Raw genomic sequence first — 16,781 nt, 5'->3', positions numbered from 1 at the left:
TGGGCAGACGATTTTGCCCCGCGAGTCGCCTTGGTTTTGTAAACATGGATGGATATCCCACATCCTCTAAAGCATGGCAAGCGGCTGGCCGATTAGAGGTAGCCGCAGGCGAGCCGAGGGGTGCACCCCGTTCTCCCAAAAGGTGATACCCCCGCTCCCTGCCGGCTACCCCCCAACAGTGACCACCGTCTCCCCTTCCCAGAAATGGGTACTTCCAAGTAGTCCCCGCGGGATGGAAGGGAGGGAGCAAGGTGTCAAGGGAGGGGTAACAGAAGCAGCTCGGCTATCAGACAGCGGGGGTAATGTGCGTCGGGGCTTAGCAGAGAACGTCTTGAGAGAAAGCGGACAGGGAGTGGAGGGGAAAGGGTTGCGCTCCCAAACCCTTCCTGGCTCAGAAAAGGACCCCTCCGACCCCTGGCCCCAATCGGTTCCCTACCGCAGAAAGCAGATGAAAGGGACACCCCCTCCTTGCGCCCGGAGTTCTTTCGGCAACCAAAGGCGTCAAAACGGGCACTCTTAAGGCAAAACAACGGCGGGAAAGCAGTGCTGAAGGACCCGGCCACCCCAACGCCTTGCGGTTTCGAAATGGCAAACCTCCCTGAGAACCAGGGGGCAAAATTACACATGTCACCACTCCCCCCAAAATTAAGGACTCTGTGAACCCATGGCTTCGTTTTGGAATGTTTTAAGAGCTCTTGGGAGTCCCGTAAACAAACTGGCTTGGGGGCACGAGAGGAGAGAGAGAGACGGGCCCTGCAAAGCCATTTTATAAAAAAAGGAAGAGATTTTGGCCTCTAGCATTAACTTTCCTGTTAAACTGTACGGAACTTACTTGAGACACACACAACTCCCTTCCAAGACGTCTTGGGGGGTGGGAGGGTGTGTTGAAGGATCAGAGTGCTTCCAGTACAAACCAGGAAAGAGGACAGAGCAGTGGGAGAATTTTACAGCAGGAAAGGCACGTGACACAACTGCCCCTGCTGGGCAGTCACGATCCCCCCCCTTCCTCCAACCCCTCCTGTTCCAAAGGGTTAAAGCCAAGTTTTCACATTTGTGGTTTTTCCTCCAGTTTCGGCCCCCCCGTTTGCGCAAAAGTTGCTCAAAGGTATCGCGATCAGATCGATGCGGACCCGCGAGAGGAAGAGATTCGAACCCTGTTCTTTGGGAACGGCCAAAGTGCTGTGCGAGGGGCACGGGCATCCTTGCCAAGGGCATCGGCTGGTGGGAGTGGGTCAGGCCTCTTCGAGAAGGCACAGCCCCACACCTTTGGGGAGGAACCGACCCACATTCCACTCGAAACACAACCAAGGGGAGGAGGGAAGTTATCCGTTAGAATGTGACCGTTTGGCAGTGCATGAAGTCAGACTGCATCGTTTGCCCCTCGACAAAGAAAATTTGGGGTCGGGCAACCAAACTTGGGGAAGGCTTCCTAGGCTGCTAGGCTGGCAGTCAGCTAGAAGACGCTAGGCCGGCAGTCAGCTGGAATCCACCTTCGGTTTGGAAGACGCCCAGTGCGAAGAACGCTGACCCACAATGGTTGTGTAGTGCTCCCTGAAGCCATCCCAATACAACAACGTGTGCTAGGCCCGGCTATTGGCCGTGGGAAGAATGGGACCTGGGATACCAACAGCCATGGGGGCGGGGGTTGGGGAAGGCAATAACGAAAACTTCCAGCCTTGCCCTGGAGGATCAAAGAGTTGGAGAATCCCACCCGGAATATGCTGGCGGCACTGTCAGAATCCCATCTCCGGAACCGCCGTACAGACCCTCGCAAAGTTATCACCGGCTTATGTTCCGCAACCCGACTTTTGGGCATGATGCAAAAAACCAAAACCAAAAAAAAGGCGGGGGAGAGGAAACAGATCTGTCCAGGGCATTTTGCCCAGGTACAGACAAGGCAGAGACTGTTCAATGATTTACCACAAGCAAGTTAGTAGCAAGGAAAAGCCGCTCAAAAATAGCTCTTCTCAAAGAGTTTGAGAAAAGAAAACAGGCATTTGGCGCGGGGCAGCTGAGCTGTCCAAGGCTAGAAAAACTGGATCACCTGAACAATGAAGATCTCCACAAATGGCAGAGCCACGAATATTCCTCTCTTTGCCACTTGATTCTCCTCTGCATCAAGTCTCAGGTCTGAACATTCCCTTGTGAAACAAGAATCCTGGCACACGGGACAACTAGCACCTCAGGATAGGCTGGAACCATTCTTCTTGAGGTGCTAGCTTTCATCTTGCAGGGAGAGGCTTTTTTTTTAATTAGAGGGGAAAGAATGGCACCATGCAATTCTCCCCCCCCCCTGGCAATCTAACACAGTATAGTCCAAGAACAATTTCACTGTGGGCGCCTGGCCATTAGTGTCAGTTACTGGACAGTAAATGGGTTCCCCTCTCTTAAGAACCGGTACGAGACCTCGAAAGACATTTGGAACATATGAGCGAGCTAAGCAGCGAAAGGGGGGGTGAGGAGAAGGAAGAGAGGTTAAATCTCCTCCCCGACAGAGGAATGCGGCAGTGGACTGCTGGATCTACATAGACCGACTAGGTCTCGAGAGGTGGGGGGTATACAGCCCCCCCCCATGTATCCATTGGCAAAATTGGTGGACGGGGGGCAGTGAACAGAAATTGCGGGCCCTGTCCTCTGCCACAGAACTAGGCAAATATTGGCACCCCACCCTCTCTCCGCCATTTCTTGGAGGGAAGAGGCTGAGAACATGGGACAGAATCGAGGAACTCGATCTTCCGCAATTGTTGAAAGGGGAAATGTAAAAAACAAACAAAAAAACCCAGTGGGGAGGGATAAAAAAATAGGAGAATGGAGATTATTAATCTCCGCTGACACCCCCCCCCCCAAAGTACCAACAATATATTTTTGGGACGACCCTGAATAAAGCATCTAGCGGTCGGTTCAGCGCTAACGGCTTCGGGCAGGGTAGCTGGGGACGGTCGGGTACTCCGGGAGACTGTTCCCCGAAAAGTTGTTGTACTGAGCTTCCCGAGTCGGGGGGTCCCTCCACAGGCCACTGTGCCACTCTTCCTGGGCTTTCTGGAAGCTGCCGCCTCCCCCACGGTAGAGTCGGTGGACCTGAGGAAGACCGAGAGAAAACTGATCTGAGAGGGAGACGACAGCTTATTACACCCCATAGCCCCGTCCGCCCCCTATCCAAGTTGGCGAGGGGTCTAGAGACCGAGTCTTATGAAGCATGGTTGAAGGAGCTGGAAATGTTTAGCCAGGAGAGGAGAAAACTGAGAGGGGATATGATAACCATCTTCAAGAACTTGAAGGGCTATCATAGAGAGGAAGAAGAAGAGTTGGTTTTTATATGCCGACTTTCTCTAGCACTTAAGGAAGACTCAAACCGGCTTACAATCACCTTCACCTCCCCACAACAGACACCCTGTGAGGTAGGTGGGACTGAGAGAGCTCTAAGAGAGCTGCGACTAGCCCAAGGTCACCCAGCTGGCTTCGTGTGTAGGAGTGGGGAAACAAATCCAGTTCACCAGATCAGAGTCCACCGCTCTTAACCACTACACCACGCTGGCTCTGGTGAGGGATCTGGAGACCAGGTCCTATGAGGAAAGGTTGGGGGAGCTGGGTATGTTTAACCTGAAGAGGAGAAGACTGAGAGGAGACATGATAACCATCTTCAAGTACTTGAAGGGCTGTCATACAGAGGATAGTGGCGAGTTGTTTTTTGTTGCCCCAGACGGTCGGACCAGAATCAACGGGTTGAAATTAAATCAAAAGAGTTTCCATCTAGGCATTAGGAAGAACTTTCTAACAGTTAGAGCAGTTCCTCAGTGGAACAGACTTCCTCGGGAGGTGGTAAGCGCTCCTTCCCTGGAGGTTTTTAAGTAAAGCTAGATGGCCATCTGTCAGCAATGGTCATTCTGTGAACTTAGGCAGATCATGAGAGGGAGGGAAGGAAGGGTTGCATCAGCATTTGGTTCTCTTGGCCCTTTCTTACATGCCCATGGTAATGCTGATCGCTATGTTGGGGTCAGGAAGCAATTTCCCTCCAGGCCAGTTTGGCCAGGGATCCTGGAGCACCACCCCCCATCTTCTGGTCATGGAGTAGGGGTCTTTGGGGTGTGGGGGGGGAGATAGTTGTGAATTTCCTGCATTGTGCAGGGGGTCGGACTAGAGGACCGAGGGGCTGTGGCTCAGTTTGTAGAGCATCTGCTTGGCATGCAGAAAGTCCCAGGTTCAATCCCCGGCATCTCCTGTTAAAGGTACCAGGCAAGTAGGTGATGTGAAAGACCTCTGCCTGAGACCCTGAAGAGCCGCTGCCGGTCTGAGTAGACGATACTGACTATGATGGACCGAGGGTCTGATTCTGTATAAGGCAGCTTCATGTGTTCATGTGACCCTGGTGGTCCCTTCCAACTCTGTGATTCTATGATTCTACTTATATGTTTTGACGTCCAAAAGACCGCAAAGCTAGAAGGGGAGCTGTGGAAAGTTGCTGACCTGTCCTGCAAAAAAATCTTAATTCAGATATTGCCGAAGTGGCATGGGACATGGTTGCCACGGATACGCTACTCAGAATGCAAGGGCTGACCCTTAGACATCCTCAGGACTTGCCCATAGGGCTTAGAACAGAATACTTGAAGGGCCGAAGCATACCGTCAACCCCAGCAACCAAAAGTTGGTTGGAAGATCTGTACAAAGGCTCGACATAGATCCCCACGCACAAAACAAGCTATTATTCTGAACTGGGAACGACTGGATTCTCCCAGCTGCACCAGAGAGATGGCTGGCTAAAATTAAGGCCAGAGCTATAACGTGCAGAGACAACCTCCTCACCGGACAAACACCCTGGAACCTTTAAATTGATTTCGTGCTGCCCGCTGGCCTGGTCTGGGACATTCTTCATGACTTTCTTCCCTAGCCCAACCTTAACAGGCGACCCCCACCCCAATTCAACACCCACCCACCCCACGCTTACCCGAAGGAGACAGACGAACATCACAAGGGCTGACAGCGTGAACATTACTGCAGGAAAAAGCATGATCACGCCGGCCCCAACACTGGTTCCGAAAAAAGTCACAGCTGCCAGCCACCCACTAGAAGAGAGTACAAGAGACAGGGTGAAATTAGAATCATAGAGTTGGAAGGGACCACCAGGGTCATCTAGTCCAACCCCCTGCACAATGCAGGAAATTCACAACTACCTCCCCCCCCACACCCCCAGTGACCCCTACTCCATGCCCAGAAGATGGCCAAGATGCCCTCCCTCTCATCAGCTGCCTAAGGTAATAGAATCAGCATTGCTGACAGATGGCCATCTAACCTCTTCTTAAAAACCTCTAGGGAAGGAGCGCTTACCACCTCCCGAGGAAGCCTGTTCCACTGAGGAACGGCTCGAACTGTTAGAAAATTCTTCCTAATGTCTAGACGGAAACTCTTGATTTAATTTCAACCAGTTGGTTCCTCAGTAACGCTTGAGGGACCACTGGGGGCGGGGGAGATTATATTGGCACTATGCATTTTTACTGTTCTGCATAATTTATTTGGGTTTTGAGCCCTTCCAGGGGTGGGGTCCAGAAGAGACACTGAAGTCCTCCGCCCCCCATTACCACTGGAAACCTTATTCATGCCTCTCCAGCTGCCCACATGTCGTCAAGTGAATCTTGGTAACCACAGGGACTAGAAACTTTAAACAAACCAAAAAGACACGAGCTGCTATTCAGAGGAGACGTATTTCTCACCTGGGACCTGAAACGACTTATTTCGGTGCTTCGGTGGCAACGAAAAGGGTATTATGGTTAATATTTAATTCAATTTTATATTTAGATAACTATTTTGATTGCAGGGGTATTATATGCGTTTGATAGACATGACACAAAAATGATCGTATTTTATGATTAGCAATGTTTAAACATTTTTTTAATAACCTGGGTTACTATTTGATTGTACAATGGCGTTGAAAAGCATGGCAACCTGTTTGATTTATTTCCACATTTTAGTCCTTTTAATTGCACGGTGGATACTCTTATTTTTCCCTTTTTTCCTTCTGTACCCCTCCAAAAACAAAAATCAAGCCTGAACTGACCAGAGAAATGACTCAACTGAGGCTGTCGTATTTTGGTCACATTATGAGAAGGCAAGAGTCACTAGAAAAGACAGTCATGCTAGGAAAAGTCGAGGGCAGCAGGAAAAGAGGAAGACCCAACAAGAGATGGGTGGACTCAATAAAGGAAGCCACAGCCCTCAGTTTGCAAGACCTGAGCAAGGCTGTCAAAGATAGGACATTTTGGAGGACTTTCATTCATAGGGTCGCCATGAGTCAGAAGCGACTTGACGGCACTTCACACACGCACACACACACCTCTCCTTGTGGTATTCTGTCCTGAGTGCGAGTCAAGTAGGGCTGTAGAAATCAATAAGATGTTTCTGTGTGCAAGCTTTCGAAGGGAGAACTGACTCTTGAAAACTTACACCTGGAAAACCTTGTGGGTTTCTAAGGTGCTACTGGACTCAAATCTAGCTATTCTACTACCGACCAACACGGCCTGCCCTCTGAAACTATAGTCCTGGGTGTGTATTTATGAATTTGACTGGTAGCTAAAATATTTCAAACTCTTCCTTTGTGGGCATACATATTCACAATGGCTTACGTTATGCCCAGCCCCGGAAAAAGCACTCATAATTTAGAAGTGAAAAGAATATTTTAAAAGCTATGCTTTTCTACTTGGGGGTTGGGAAGAAAGGTTATAACCTAACGTCAACCCCAACAGTAAAAAAATATATCAGCCACCTGAAAAGATAAAAAGCATTTAAAAATCAGGAATGTGTCTGCTTAAATGCAACCTAAGACATGGTTGATAAAAACACACACATACAAATAAGAAACAGACCTTGAGCAGTAAGCGAGAACAGAATTGCCAACCTCCAGGTGGTGGCTGGCGATTGCCTGCTATTACAACTGATCTCCAGCCAATAGAGATCAGTTCACCTGGAGACAATGGCCGCTTTGGCAATTGGACTCTATGGCATTGAAGCCCCTCCCTTCTCCAAACCACACCCTCCTCAGGCTCAGCCCCCAAAATCTCCAGGTATTTCCCAACCCAAGGCTGGCAACCCTAAGCGAGAACCAAGGACTGAAACCCTCCACTGGAACTCCTGAGCTACAAAAAGGACTTCATGTGGTGCCAGGAAAAGAGAGATCCGAATTTTTGGTGCCACCACTAAGAAGGCTCGGTTGTGAGGAGCGCACCACGACACCTCTAAATAGAATCACTGGCTGGACAGGCATCGATATGATTTGCCATTTTAAAAAACAACATCAACTGTATGTACCTTCCTTGATTTTTTTTGGTAAATATTATTTGTAAGTCAAAGCAATAAGAGAAAGGACCAGAGACTTTCCCACTTACCATGCGCCCCACCCGCTGATCCCGATCGCTTGGATGACCGCCAGCAGGAACTGTGCTCCAAAGACGAAGAAGAAGAGCATGAAGTTGAAAGAACTGTCCGACCTTGGGAGAAGGAGGAAGAGAAGAGGGGGGGAAATTTAACCAGCGTGGTACAGCAGCGGAATACATGAAGCTGCCTTAAATCAGACCCCTGGTCCATCAAAATCAGTATAGTCTGCTCAGACCAGCAGCAGCTCTCTAGGGTCTCAGGCAGGGGTCTTTCCCATTACCTACTTGCCTGGTCCCTTTAACTGGAGACACTGGGGATTTAACCTGGGACCTTCTGCATGCCAAGCAGCTGTTCTACCACCGAGCCACAGCCTCTCTCCAGGGTCTCAGGCAGGGATCTTTCACATCACCTACTTGCCTAGTCCCTTGAACTGGAGATGCCGGGGATTGAACTTGGGACCTTCTGCATACCAAGCAGATGCTCTATCGCTGAGCCACAGCCCCTCTCCATGGCTCTCGGGCAGGGGTCTTTCACATCACCTACTTGCCTAGTCCCTTTAACTGGAGGTGCTGGGGATTGAACCTGGGACCTCCTGCATGCCAGGCAGAGGCTCTACCACTGAGCCACAGCCCCTCTCCACGGCTCTCCAGGGTCTTGGGCAGGGGTCTTTCACATCACCTACTTGCCCAGTCCCTTGAACTGGAGATGACGGGGATTGAACCTGGGACCTTCTGCATGCCACGCAGATGCTCTACCACTGAGCCACAGCCCCTCCCCAAAACCAACTCTCCTTCTGAAGCATTGGCCTGGGGAGACCTGGGTTCAAATCACCATTCTTCCTGGATGCTCACTGGCCACTACCTCTCAGCCTAGCCACCTACAGGCCGCCTCAGCAACCTTCAGGACTAAAGGCGGCTCTGAAGAAACGTTCCTTGTGCAAGTTCTTTGTCCCGTACCACGTTCAGACTGGGTAAGGAAGGGCGGGTCAGCCCCAATGAGTCAAATCAGAAGTCCCTGGGTGGCAGAACGCCCAGAGGACAGTTAATGAACCTGGGGATCTGCCGAGCCTAAACTAAGAAATCCATAGCAGAGGCAAGACCAGAGCAGCAACTCATTCAGAGGCACAACGACCGGCACAGGGGACCCTTTGACTGGGCCTGAACCCAGAACACTTCCATCGGTCAGACAGGTTTCCTGCCACTGAGCCACTAGGATCGGGGAATGTGTGGATTACCTGCCTACCGCACCTATGCAGGAGTCCCTGCTCTAAGCTCGCCTCCTTCACACTGGAGGCACACCCAGAAAAGGGGTGGCAACACTCCTTAAAGACCCTTTTGAGGCAGCAATTTTAATTGCAGAGTTTGAGAAGGTGCAGAAAAGAGCAACCGAAATGCTCAGGGGTCTAGAGCAACTGCCCTATGAGGAGCGGTTAAAACGCTTAGGGCTGTTTAGCTTAGAAAGAAGGTGGTTAAGGGGGGACATGACAGAGGTCTACAAAATTATGCATGGTTTGGAGAGAGTGGACAGGGAGAAGCTTTTCTAGAAGGCAGGGTCATCTGCTGAAGCTGGAGGGTGAGAGATTCAAAACAGATAAAAGGAAGTATTTCTTCACACAATGCATAGTTAAATTGTGGAACTTCCTGCCCCAGGATGTGGTGATGGCTGCCAACTTGGAAGGCTTTAAGAGGGGAGTGGACATGTTCATGGAGGAGAGAGCTATCCATAGCTACTAGTCAAGATGGATACTAGTGAAGTTGGCCTTGTTAGCTGTTTTTTGCTTGACCTTCTAGGTACTTAAGTTTATCCCCTCCCCTTTTTCGGTGGGCATACCTATTCTCTCCGGGATCAGAGGAGCACGCCTATTGTATTAGGTGCTGGGGAACACAGGTAGGATGCTGCTGCTGCAGTTGTCTTGTTTGTGGGCTTCCTAGAGGCACCTGGTTGGCCGCTGTGTGAACAGACTGCTGGACTTGATGGGCCTTGGTCTGATCCAGCATGGCCTTTCTTATGTTATGTTTTTATGGCTGCCAATTTGGAAGACAGGAGTGGACATGTTCATGGGGGAGAGAGGTATTCATGGCTACTAGTCAAAATGGATTCTAATCATGATGCATCCCTATTCTCTCCAGTCTCAGAGGAGCATGCCTATTCTATTAGGTGCTGTGGGACACAGGCAGGATAATGCTGCTGCAGTCGTCTTGCTTGTGGGCTTCCTAGAGGCACCTGGTTGGCCACTGTGTGAACAGACTGCTTGACTTGATGGGCCTCGGTCTGATCCAGCAGGGCCTTTCTTATGTTCTTAATTGAGAGAACTGAGCAGCAGCCCGCAACAGCCGTCTACCGACTCGGAATCCCGGCTCTCTCCTTCGGCATCGCAGCCCCGGGCTGGTTGAAGCCCGAAGGAGAAGATATTTCCCTCTGCCTCCCTGCTGCCGGTTTGCCGTCATCAGCAGCTCGCACGCCTCTCGGGCTAAAGGGATGAGCTGACAGTAATCTGGCTTTGGGGAGAGATTATCGGGGGGAAACGGCTCTCTGGTGCCGTATCAGAAGAGCTCAGGGGCTGCTAAAGAAAAAGCAAAAAAAAATAATTAAAAATATGGGCAGAATGATGCCGCAAGGGAAAGCTGGCCCAGAAGGGACAATCCTGGCCGAGTTTTGGTGGGGGATCGTACAGCAGCTCCCACGTCCACCACAAAGGAAGATTCCTCTCCAATCTTGTGAGTAGAGGGCAGCTTTGGCGAATCTCCAAAATGAAAAGTGTGCCAATTCACTTTATCGTATTTTACTATTCGCATCCCACCTTTCAGCCAAGACCGTGGCTCTGACGAGGAATTTATGCCTCCGTTTTTCTGACCTGAAGGAGCTTTGAAAGAAATATGAACGTACATTCATACCAAAACAAATTTCAAGGAAAGCCCCTTAGAGATCAACAAGATTACTGGGGTGTAAGCTTCCAAGCATCAAAGATCCCTTCATCAGATACAGAACTGCACTGCAACTTTTGCATCCTGACTCCATTCTTTACAATGCCTCTCCCACCTTCTGACTGGGACATAATGGCTCAGGGGTCTCCATCCCTACTTGTAACCGATGAAGGGAACTTTGACTCTGGATAGCTCCCCCACCCCACAAATCTTGTTGGTCTCTTAATGTGCTACTGGACTCAAATCTTTCTCTTCTACTGCAAATATAGAAGCCCACCTCTGGTAAATCATTGGATTGAGGACCTCAGAACCCTATCAGAATTTGAACGCAGGGTACACAGAAGAAGAAGCAGAGTTGGTTTTTATATGCACACTTTCTCTGCCACTTAAGGGAGAATCAAACCAGCTTACAATCACCTTCCCTTCCCCTCCCCACAACAGACACCCTGTGAGGGAGGTGGGGCTGAGAGAGTGTGACTAGCCCAAGGTCACCCAGCTGGCTTCATGCGCAGGAGTGGGGAAACCAACCCAGTTCACCAGATTAGCCTCCGGTGCTCACGTGGAGGAGTGGGGAATCGAACCCGGTTCTCCGGATCAGAGGCCACCGCCCCGAACCACCGCTCTTAACCACTACACCACACTGGCTGGATGGCCCAGGCAAGCCTAATCTTGTTGGCTCTCAGAAGCTAAGAAGGGTTGACCCTGGTTAGTAATTGGATGGGAGACCACCAAGGAAGTCCAGCGTTGCTGTGCAGAGGCAGGCACTGGCAAACCACCTCTGTAAGTCTCTTGCTTTGAAAACTCTATAGAGGGGATGTCAAACAGAAGGCCCGGGGGCCGGATCCAGCCCCTTGAGAGCTCTTATCTGGCCTGCAAGGCAGCCACCCACCCACTCTCGATCTAGGCTGGCGAGGCATGGCCTCCCCCCCCCCACACACACACGGCAATTGTGCATAGACTTATTTTTAGATATTTGGAAACCATTTATAGAAATTTATGTGTAGATACTCCACCACTGTTGTGATGTTTTTTTCTTTACATCTTTTTTTCTTTGTAGGACATAAAGAATTTTCTTTTAATTAAACAAACCCATTTGATATAAACTTAGGAGGCTAGATGAACCAGCTTCAGTGTGGTCAGAACCAGCGTGGTGTAGTGGTTAAGAGCGGTGCTTTGGAACGGTGGACTCTGATCTGGAGAGCTGGGTTTGATTCCCCAATTCAACTTTACGGCCTATTGCCTTTCTAAACTGTTAGTCTGGGGTCTGATCAACCCCAGTAACAGGCTAGTAATGTTCTCTTTGCCGTTGGAAAAAGGACAAACAGTGTGGATTTTTGAGGGGCAAAGGGGGGAAAGAGAATCGGCACTTACCGAAAAGCTTTGTAGATGGGCCGGAACCAGCAGACATAACTACAGGGGCTGAAAAGGACCAGCCAGAGGATGGCTAAGCCAAAATTCACACCGGACGCGCCACCGATCCACCAGGCCAGGCAAGCGATGAGATTGACACCCAACGTAACGGAGTAGACTGCGGAGGAAAAAAGAGAAGGTTGGCAGGCGAGCGGACAAAGCAGGCCGAGGTGTTCTCGGAGGGCCGGCGCTTCTGCGCTCTGCAGAGGGGCCTGTATTTCAGTTTAGGCAAAACATGGGCTTTCATGGTGGTAGCACCAGATTCATATCCAGCAATCCTCGTTTCGAGAGGCTGAGGTTATTAGACCGGTCGGAGAAGTCATAAGGATGCCTCTCCCCTGGGTCTTCTCTGACAACCAGTGTCTAGCTAGATGCCTCTGGTAAAGGTAGTCCCCTGTGCAAGCACTGGATCATTCCTGACCCATGGGGTGACGTCACATCCCGAAGTTTCCTAGGCAGACTTTGTTTACGGGGTGGTTTGCCAGTGCCTTCCCCAGTCATGTTCCCTTTACCCCCAGCAAGCTGGGTACTCATTTTACCGAACTCGGAAGGATGGAAGGCTGAGTCACCCTTGAGCTGGCTGCCTGAAACCAACTTCGGTCGGGATTGAACTCAGGTCGTGAGCACAGCTTGGACTGCAGTACTGCAGCTTACCAATCTGCGCCACGGGGCTCCTAGATGCCTCTGGGAAACCCACAAAGAGCTCTCCTCTTTTGTCTCCAGCACCTGATGTTCTGAGGTACAGTGCCCCTGAATATGGAGGTTCTACTGAGCTACCAGGGCTCTCTACCCCCCCCTTCCCCATCTAATTCTTATTTAAAGCCACCCAATGCATGGCCGTCAGTTGCTGCGTTTCATTCCATAGGTTAACTATGCACTGGATGGAATCTGTGCAGTCTTCAGTTCCAGGAAGCCCTCAAAAGGCAAGACTCAGGGATGTGTGCATCTAATACAAATTATACACACTGAGAAAGAGGGTTGACAGAAAAGAAAAAAAACCAACACTGCGATGGAAGCTACAGCTGAAATATGATTTTAAATTAATTTAATCAATCGGATCTCCAGTGACCCCTGTCTAGATAATCCATCTCCTCTAAAACTGCCGGAAGCTGTGTAGCTACCACCTGCTAAAACACCTGGCCCCGGTAAAGGAATGTTGGCCACTGGGCAGTAGTTGTTTAGGTCAGCGGGGTCCAGGGATGCTTTCTTTAGGAAGGGCTTCACAACAGTGTCTCTCACACAGCCTTCCCACAGAGAGGCACTGACGTCCCGGACTCACTTGGCCAACCCAGCCCAGCTTGACCCCCAGCACCCACAGAGGGCAAAAGGCTTGAGATGGTATCACTTTGCTCTGCTCTGGTTAGACCTCACCTAGAGTACCGTGTTCAGTTTTGGGCACCGCAATTTAAGAAGGATGTAGACAAGCTGGAACGTGTCCAGAGGAGGGCAACAAAGATGGTGAGGGGTCTGGAGACCAAGTCCTATGAGGGAAGGTTGAAGGAGCTGGGTATGTTTAGCCTGGAGAGGACACTGAGAGGGGATATAGAATCATAGTGTTGGAAGGGATCACCAGGGTCATCTAGTCCAACCCCCGCACAGTGCAGGAAACTCACAACTATCTCCCTCCCACACACCCCTAGTGACCAGAAGATGGCCAAGATGCCCCCCCATCATCTGCCCAAGTTCATAGAATCAGCATTGCTGACAGATGGCCATTTAACCTCTTCTTAAAAACCACCAGGGAAGGAGAGCTCACCACCTCCCAAGGAAGCCTGTTCCACTGAGGAATTCTAGATGGAATGTTTCTGATTTAATTTTAACCAGTTGGTTCTGGTCCGACCTTCTTATACTGGAAGGGTTGTCATATAGAGGAGGGTGCTGAGTTGTTTTCTGTTGCCCGAGAAGGTCGGACCAGAACCAGCGGGTTAAAATTAAATCAGAAGAGTTTCCATCTAGACATTAGGAAGTATTTTCTAACAGAGCGGTTCCTCAGTGGAACAGGCTTCCTCAGGAGTTGGTGAACTCTCCTTCCCTGGAGGTTTTAAAGCAGAGGCTGGATGGCCATCTGTCAGCAATGCTGATTCTATGACCTTAAGCAGATGATGAGAGGGAGGGCACCTTGGCCATCTTCTGGGCATGGAGTAGGGGTCACTGGGGGTGTGTGGGGGGGAAGGTAGTTTGGAATTTCCTGCATTGTGCAGGGGGTTGGACTAGATGACCCTGGCGGTCCCTTCCAATGTTATGATTCTACGAGTCTAGACGTCCTGGTCTGCAAACCTCTAAGCAGCTTGTCCAGTTCATCAGGCCACACAAACTGGAAGTCATCTCTATATAACTAGGACCGGACTGGCATCCTGAGATGGAACGGCCCCAATGGTGGGACCGGGTTATCTGTAGGATCGTCTTCTCCCACATGCTCCTGCCAGGGATTAAGACACAGGGGGGAGGCCCTCCCGACTGCCCCATCAATCAAAGAAGCTCGTTTGGTAGGAACGTGAGACAGAGCCTTTTCAGTGGTTATGGAACAAGCCTTTTCAGTGGTTATGGAACAACCTCTCCAGCAAGGTGAGCCTGGACCCTCACTTTTGACCTTCTAGGACACAGTGGAAGACTGTTTTATTGAGATCACGATGGGTAGCTGTGTTAGTCTGTCACTAGAAGTAGAAAAGAGCCACAGTCCAATAGCACCTTAAAGACAAACAAAATTTCTGGCAGGGTGTGAGCTTTATCTGAAGAAGTGAGCTGTGGCTCACGAAAGCTCATACCCTGCCAGAAATTTTGTTCATCCTTAAGGTGCTACTGGACTGTTTTATTGCTGTTTTATTTAGGACTGCATTTGGCGAATTTAGTAGCAGCCCCGGGCCGTGATTTTAGAATTTGGTTCTATGTTTCTAATGCATTTTATTCTATATTTTAATCTGCCTAAGCCGCCTTGAGCGCTGAAAAGAAGGACAGCTGCTCATAAAGGCTTGCAATAAATAATAATAAGAAGGTAGGTTTTTATATGCCAACTTTCTCTGCCACTTAAGGGAGACTCAAACCCGCTTACAATCACCTTCCCCTCTCCACAACAGACACGCTGTGAGGTGGGTGAGGCTGAGAGAGCTGGGACTAGCCCAAGGTCACCCAGCTGGCTTCATGCAGAAGAGTGGGGAAACAAATCCAGTTCACCAGATTAGCCTCCGCCGCTCACGTGGAGGAGTGGGGAATCAAACCCGGTTCTCCAGATCAGACTCCACCGTTCCAAACCGCCGCTCTTAACCACTACACCACTAATTCACCACGACACACTAATTCACAGTGGATGAGAGATTTTATCCGCAACATGCATGGCAAAAGCATCACAGTGGGCCTGTATTTTTCCAGGTCTACATCCTCAAGAGTCCTGGGAACGGAACCCCCTCACAATACTGAACTACGGTTGCTCTGCTCAGAGCCAGCATGGTGTAGTGGTTAAGAGTGGTGGTTTGGAGCAGTGGACTCTAATCTGGAGAACCGGGTTTGATTCCCCACTCCTCCACATGAGCGGCGGAGGCTAATCTGGTGAACTGGATTTGTTTCCCCACTCCTCCACATGAAGCCAGCTGTGTGACTTTGGGCTAGTCACAGCTCTCTTAGACCTACCTCACAGGGTGTCTGTTGTGGGGTGGGGAAGGTGACTGTAAGCCACTTTGATTCTTCCTTAAGCGGTAGAGAAAGTTGGCATATAAAAACCACCTCTTCTCTGAATAAATTATTCCAGTTGTGCTAGGCATAAGGTGGCCCCTCTGATGTTCTACTCAAAAACCCATAAGAGCAACTGAAATTCTAGCAGGAATAACTTCTACAATTCCAAGCATCATTATGCAGTAATGAGGACTAGAAACTTATTTCTAAGAAACACACAAGCAAGAGCAAGTTAATGTTCCTACCGCTTCCCAATACACACCCAGCCCTTTTGAATATCAAATAGACAGCATTCTCTGCCCAGGACTCCCCCCCCACCCATGCCCCCCCTCCCCAGCCAGCGGCTGCATCTTGAACTTACAGATCCACAAATGATAGATCCTCCTCACCAGTGTCTGGTGATCGATTGGAATCTCATCGGCAAAGTTCTGGTAGAAGCACGGCTTCAAGGGGATGAATTTGGGGAGCGGGGGGAAGTTGTTCACTTTTTCTGCGGGGGGGAAAGAAGCCAAGACAGAGAGGCAGAAAACGGCATGTGTGAACAGCGCTTCATAAAAAAAGGCCCTGCTGGCAGAACTCAACAAGTCGGGAGAAGGAGCCCCCAAATTGGATGGTGGAAGCCCCCCCACCCCCCCGCATCATGGGACACTCTACTCTAAACCCTGCAGTACAAACTGGTTTTGCTGTGTTACACATGGGGGTGTGACATTTGCTTGGTATCAAAAAGTCATGCTATGGTGAGTTGAGCTGTATGCGTGTACGTGTGCGGGGCTAGAAAAGATTCTTAAGTGTAGGGAAGTGTCACTGGCAACCGAGATCAAGTTAATTCATGCCATCGTATTCCCTGTTACTATGTACGGGTGCGAAAGCTGGACAACGAAGAAAGCTGATAGGAAGAAAGTAGATTCCTTTGAAATGTGGTGTTGGAGGAGAAGGTTACGGATACCCTGGACCGCCAAAAAAACTCCACATTAGTGGGTTCTAGATCAAATCAAGCCTGAACTGACCGGAGAAGCTAAAATGACTAAACTGAGGCTGTCGTATTTTGGTCACATTATGAGAAGGCAAGAGTCACTGGAAGAGATAATCATGCTAGGAAAAGTTGAACGCAGCAGGAAAAGAGGAAGACCCAACAAGAGATGAATGGACTCTACAAAGGAAGCCACGACCGTCAGTTTGGAAGATTTGAGCAAGGCTGTTAAGAATAGGACGTTTTGGAAGGCGTTGATTCATAGGATCGCCATGAGTCGGAAGCGACTTGACGGCACTTAACACACACATGCGTGCGGAGGGGGATTTGTCTCGAGGCCGACGGGCTGTTTTGGCCTCCTTACCTGCCATTCCTTCCGTAGAAACCAATTGTAGGTAGGTTTTACCTCGAGCAGGACCTAAGGGGGAAAAAAGAGAGAAATGTATAAG

General features: G+C 49.9%; 1 protein-coding gene across 1 annotated transcript; it reads right to left on the bottom strand.

The window, feature by feature from the left end:
• Positions 1-2,880: 2,880 nt before the first annotated feature.
• On the bottom strand, positions 2,881-16,730 carry SCAMP4 (secretory carrier membrane protein 4). The gene is made up of 6 exons (XM_056845105.1): positions 16,697-16,730; positions 15,724-15,852; positions 11,658-11,814; positions 7,374-7,475; positions 4,943-5,060; positions 2,881-3,078 (listed from the first exon to the last, which is right to left on the bottom strand). Exons 1-6 carry the CDS (start codon positions 16,701-16,703, stop codon positions 2,908-2,910), a joined length of 684 nt encoding a protein of 227 aa, XP_056701083.1. The 5' UTR covers positions 16,704-16,730; the 3' UTR covers positions 2,881-2,907.
• Positions 16,731-16,781: the final 51 nt, after the last annotated feature.

Source organism: Euleptes europaea, chromosome 2 (genome assembly GCF_029931775.1).
Source record: "Euleptes europaea isolate rEulEur1 chromosome 2, rEulEur1.hap1, whole genome shotgun sequence".
Lineage (NCBI taxonomy): Eukaryota > Metazoa > Chordata > Lepidosauria > Squamata > Sphaerodactylidae > Euleptes > Euleptes europaea.
The sequence above is the reverse complement of the archived record's forward strand: the minus strand, read 5'-3'. Positions and strand labels throughout refer to the sequence as shown.

Excerpts from the sequence above, each read along its gene's own strand:
- SCAMP4 (XM_056845105.1), bottom strand. Across the intron at positions 11,815-15,723 it reads GATCTATCATTTGTGGATCT|TCTACTCCGTTACGTTGGGT; the intron begins GTAAGTTCAAGA and ends TTTCCTCCGCAG. Across the intron at positions 3,079-4,942 it reads TGTTCGTCTGTCTCCTTCGG|GTCCACCGACTCTACCGTGG; the intron begins GTAAGCGTGGGG and ends GGTCTTCCTCAG.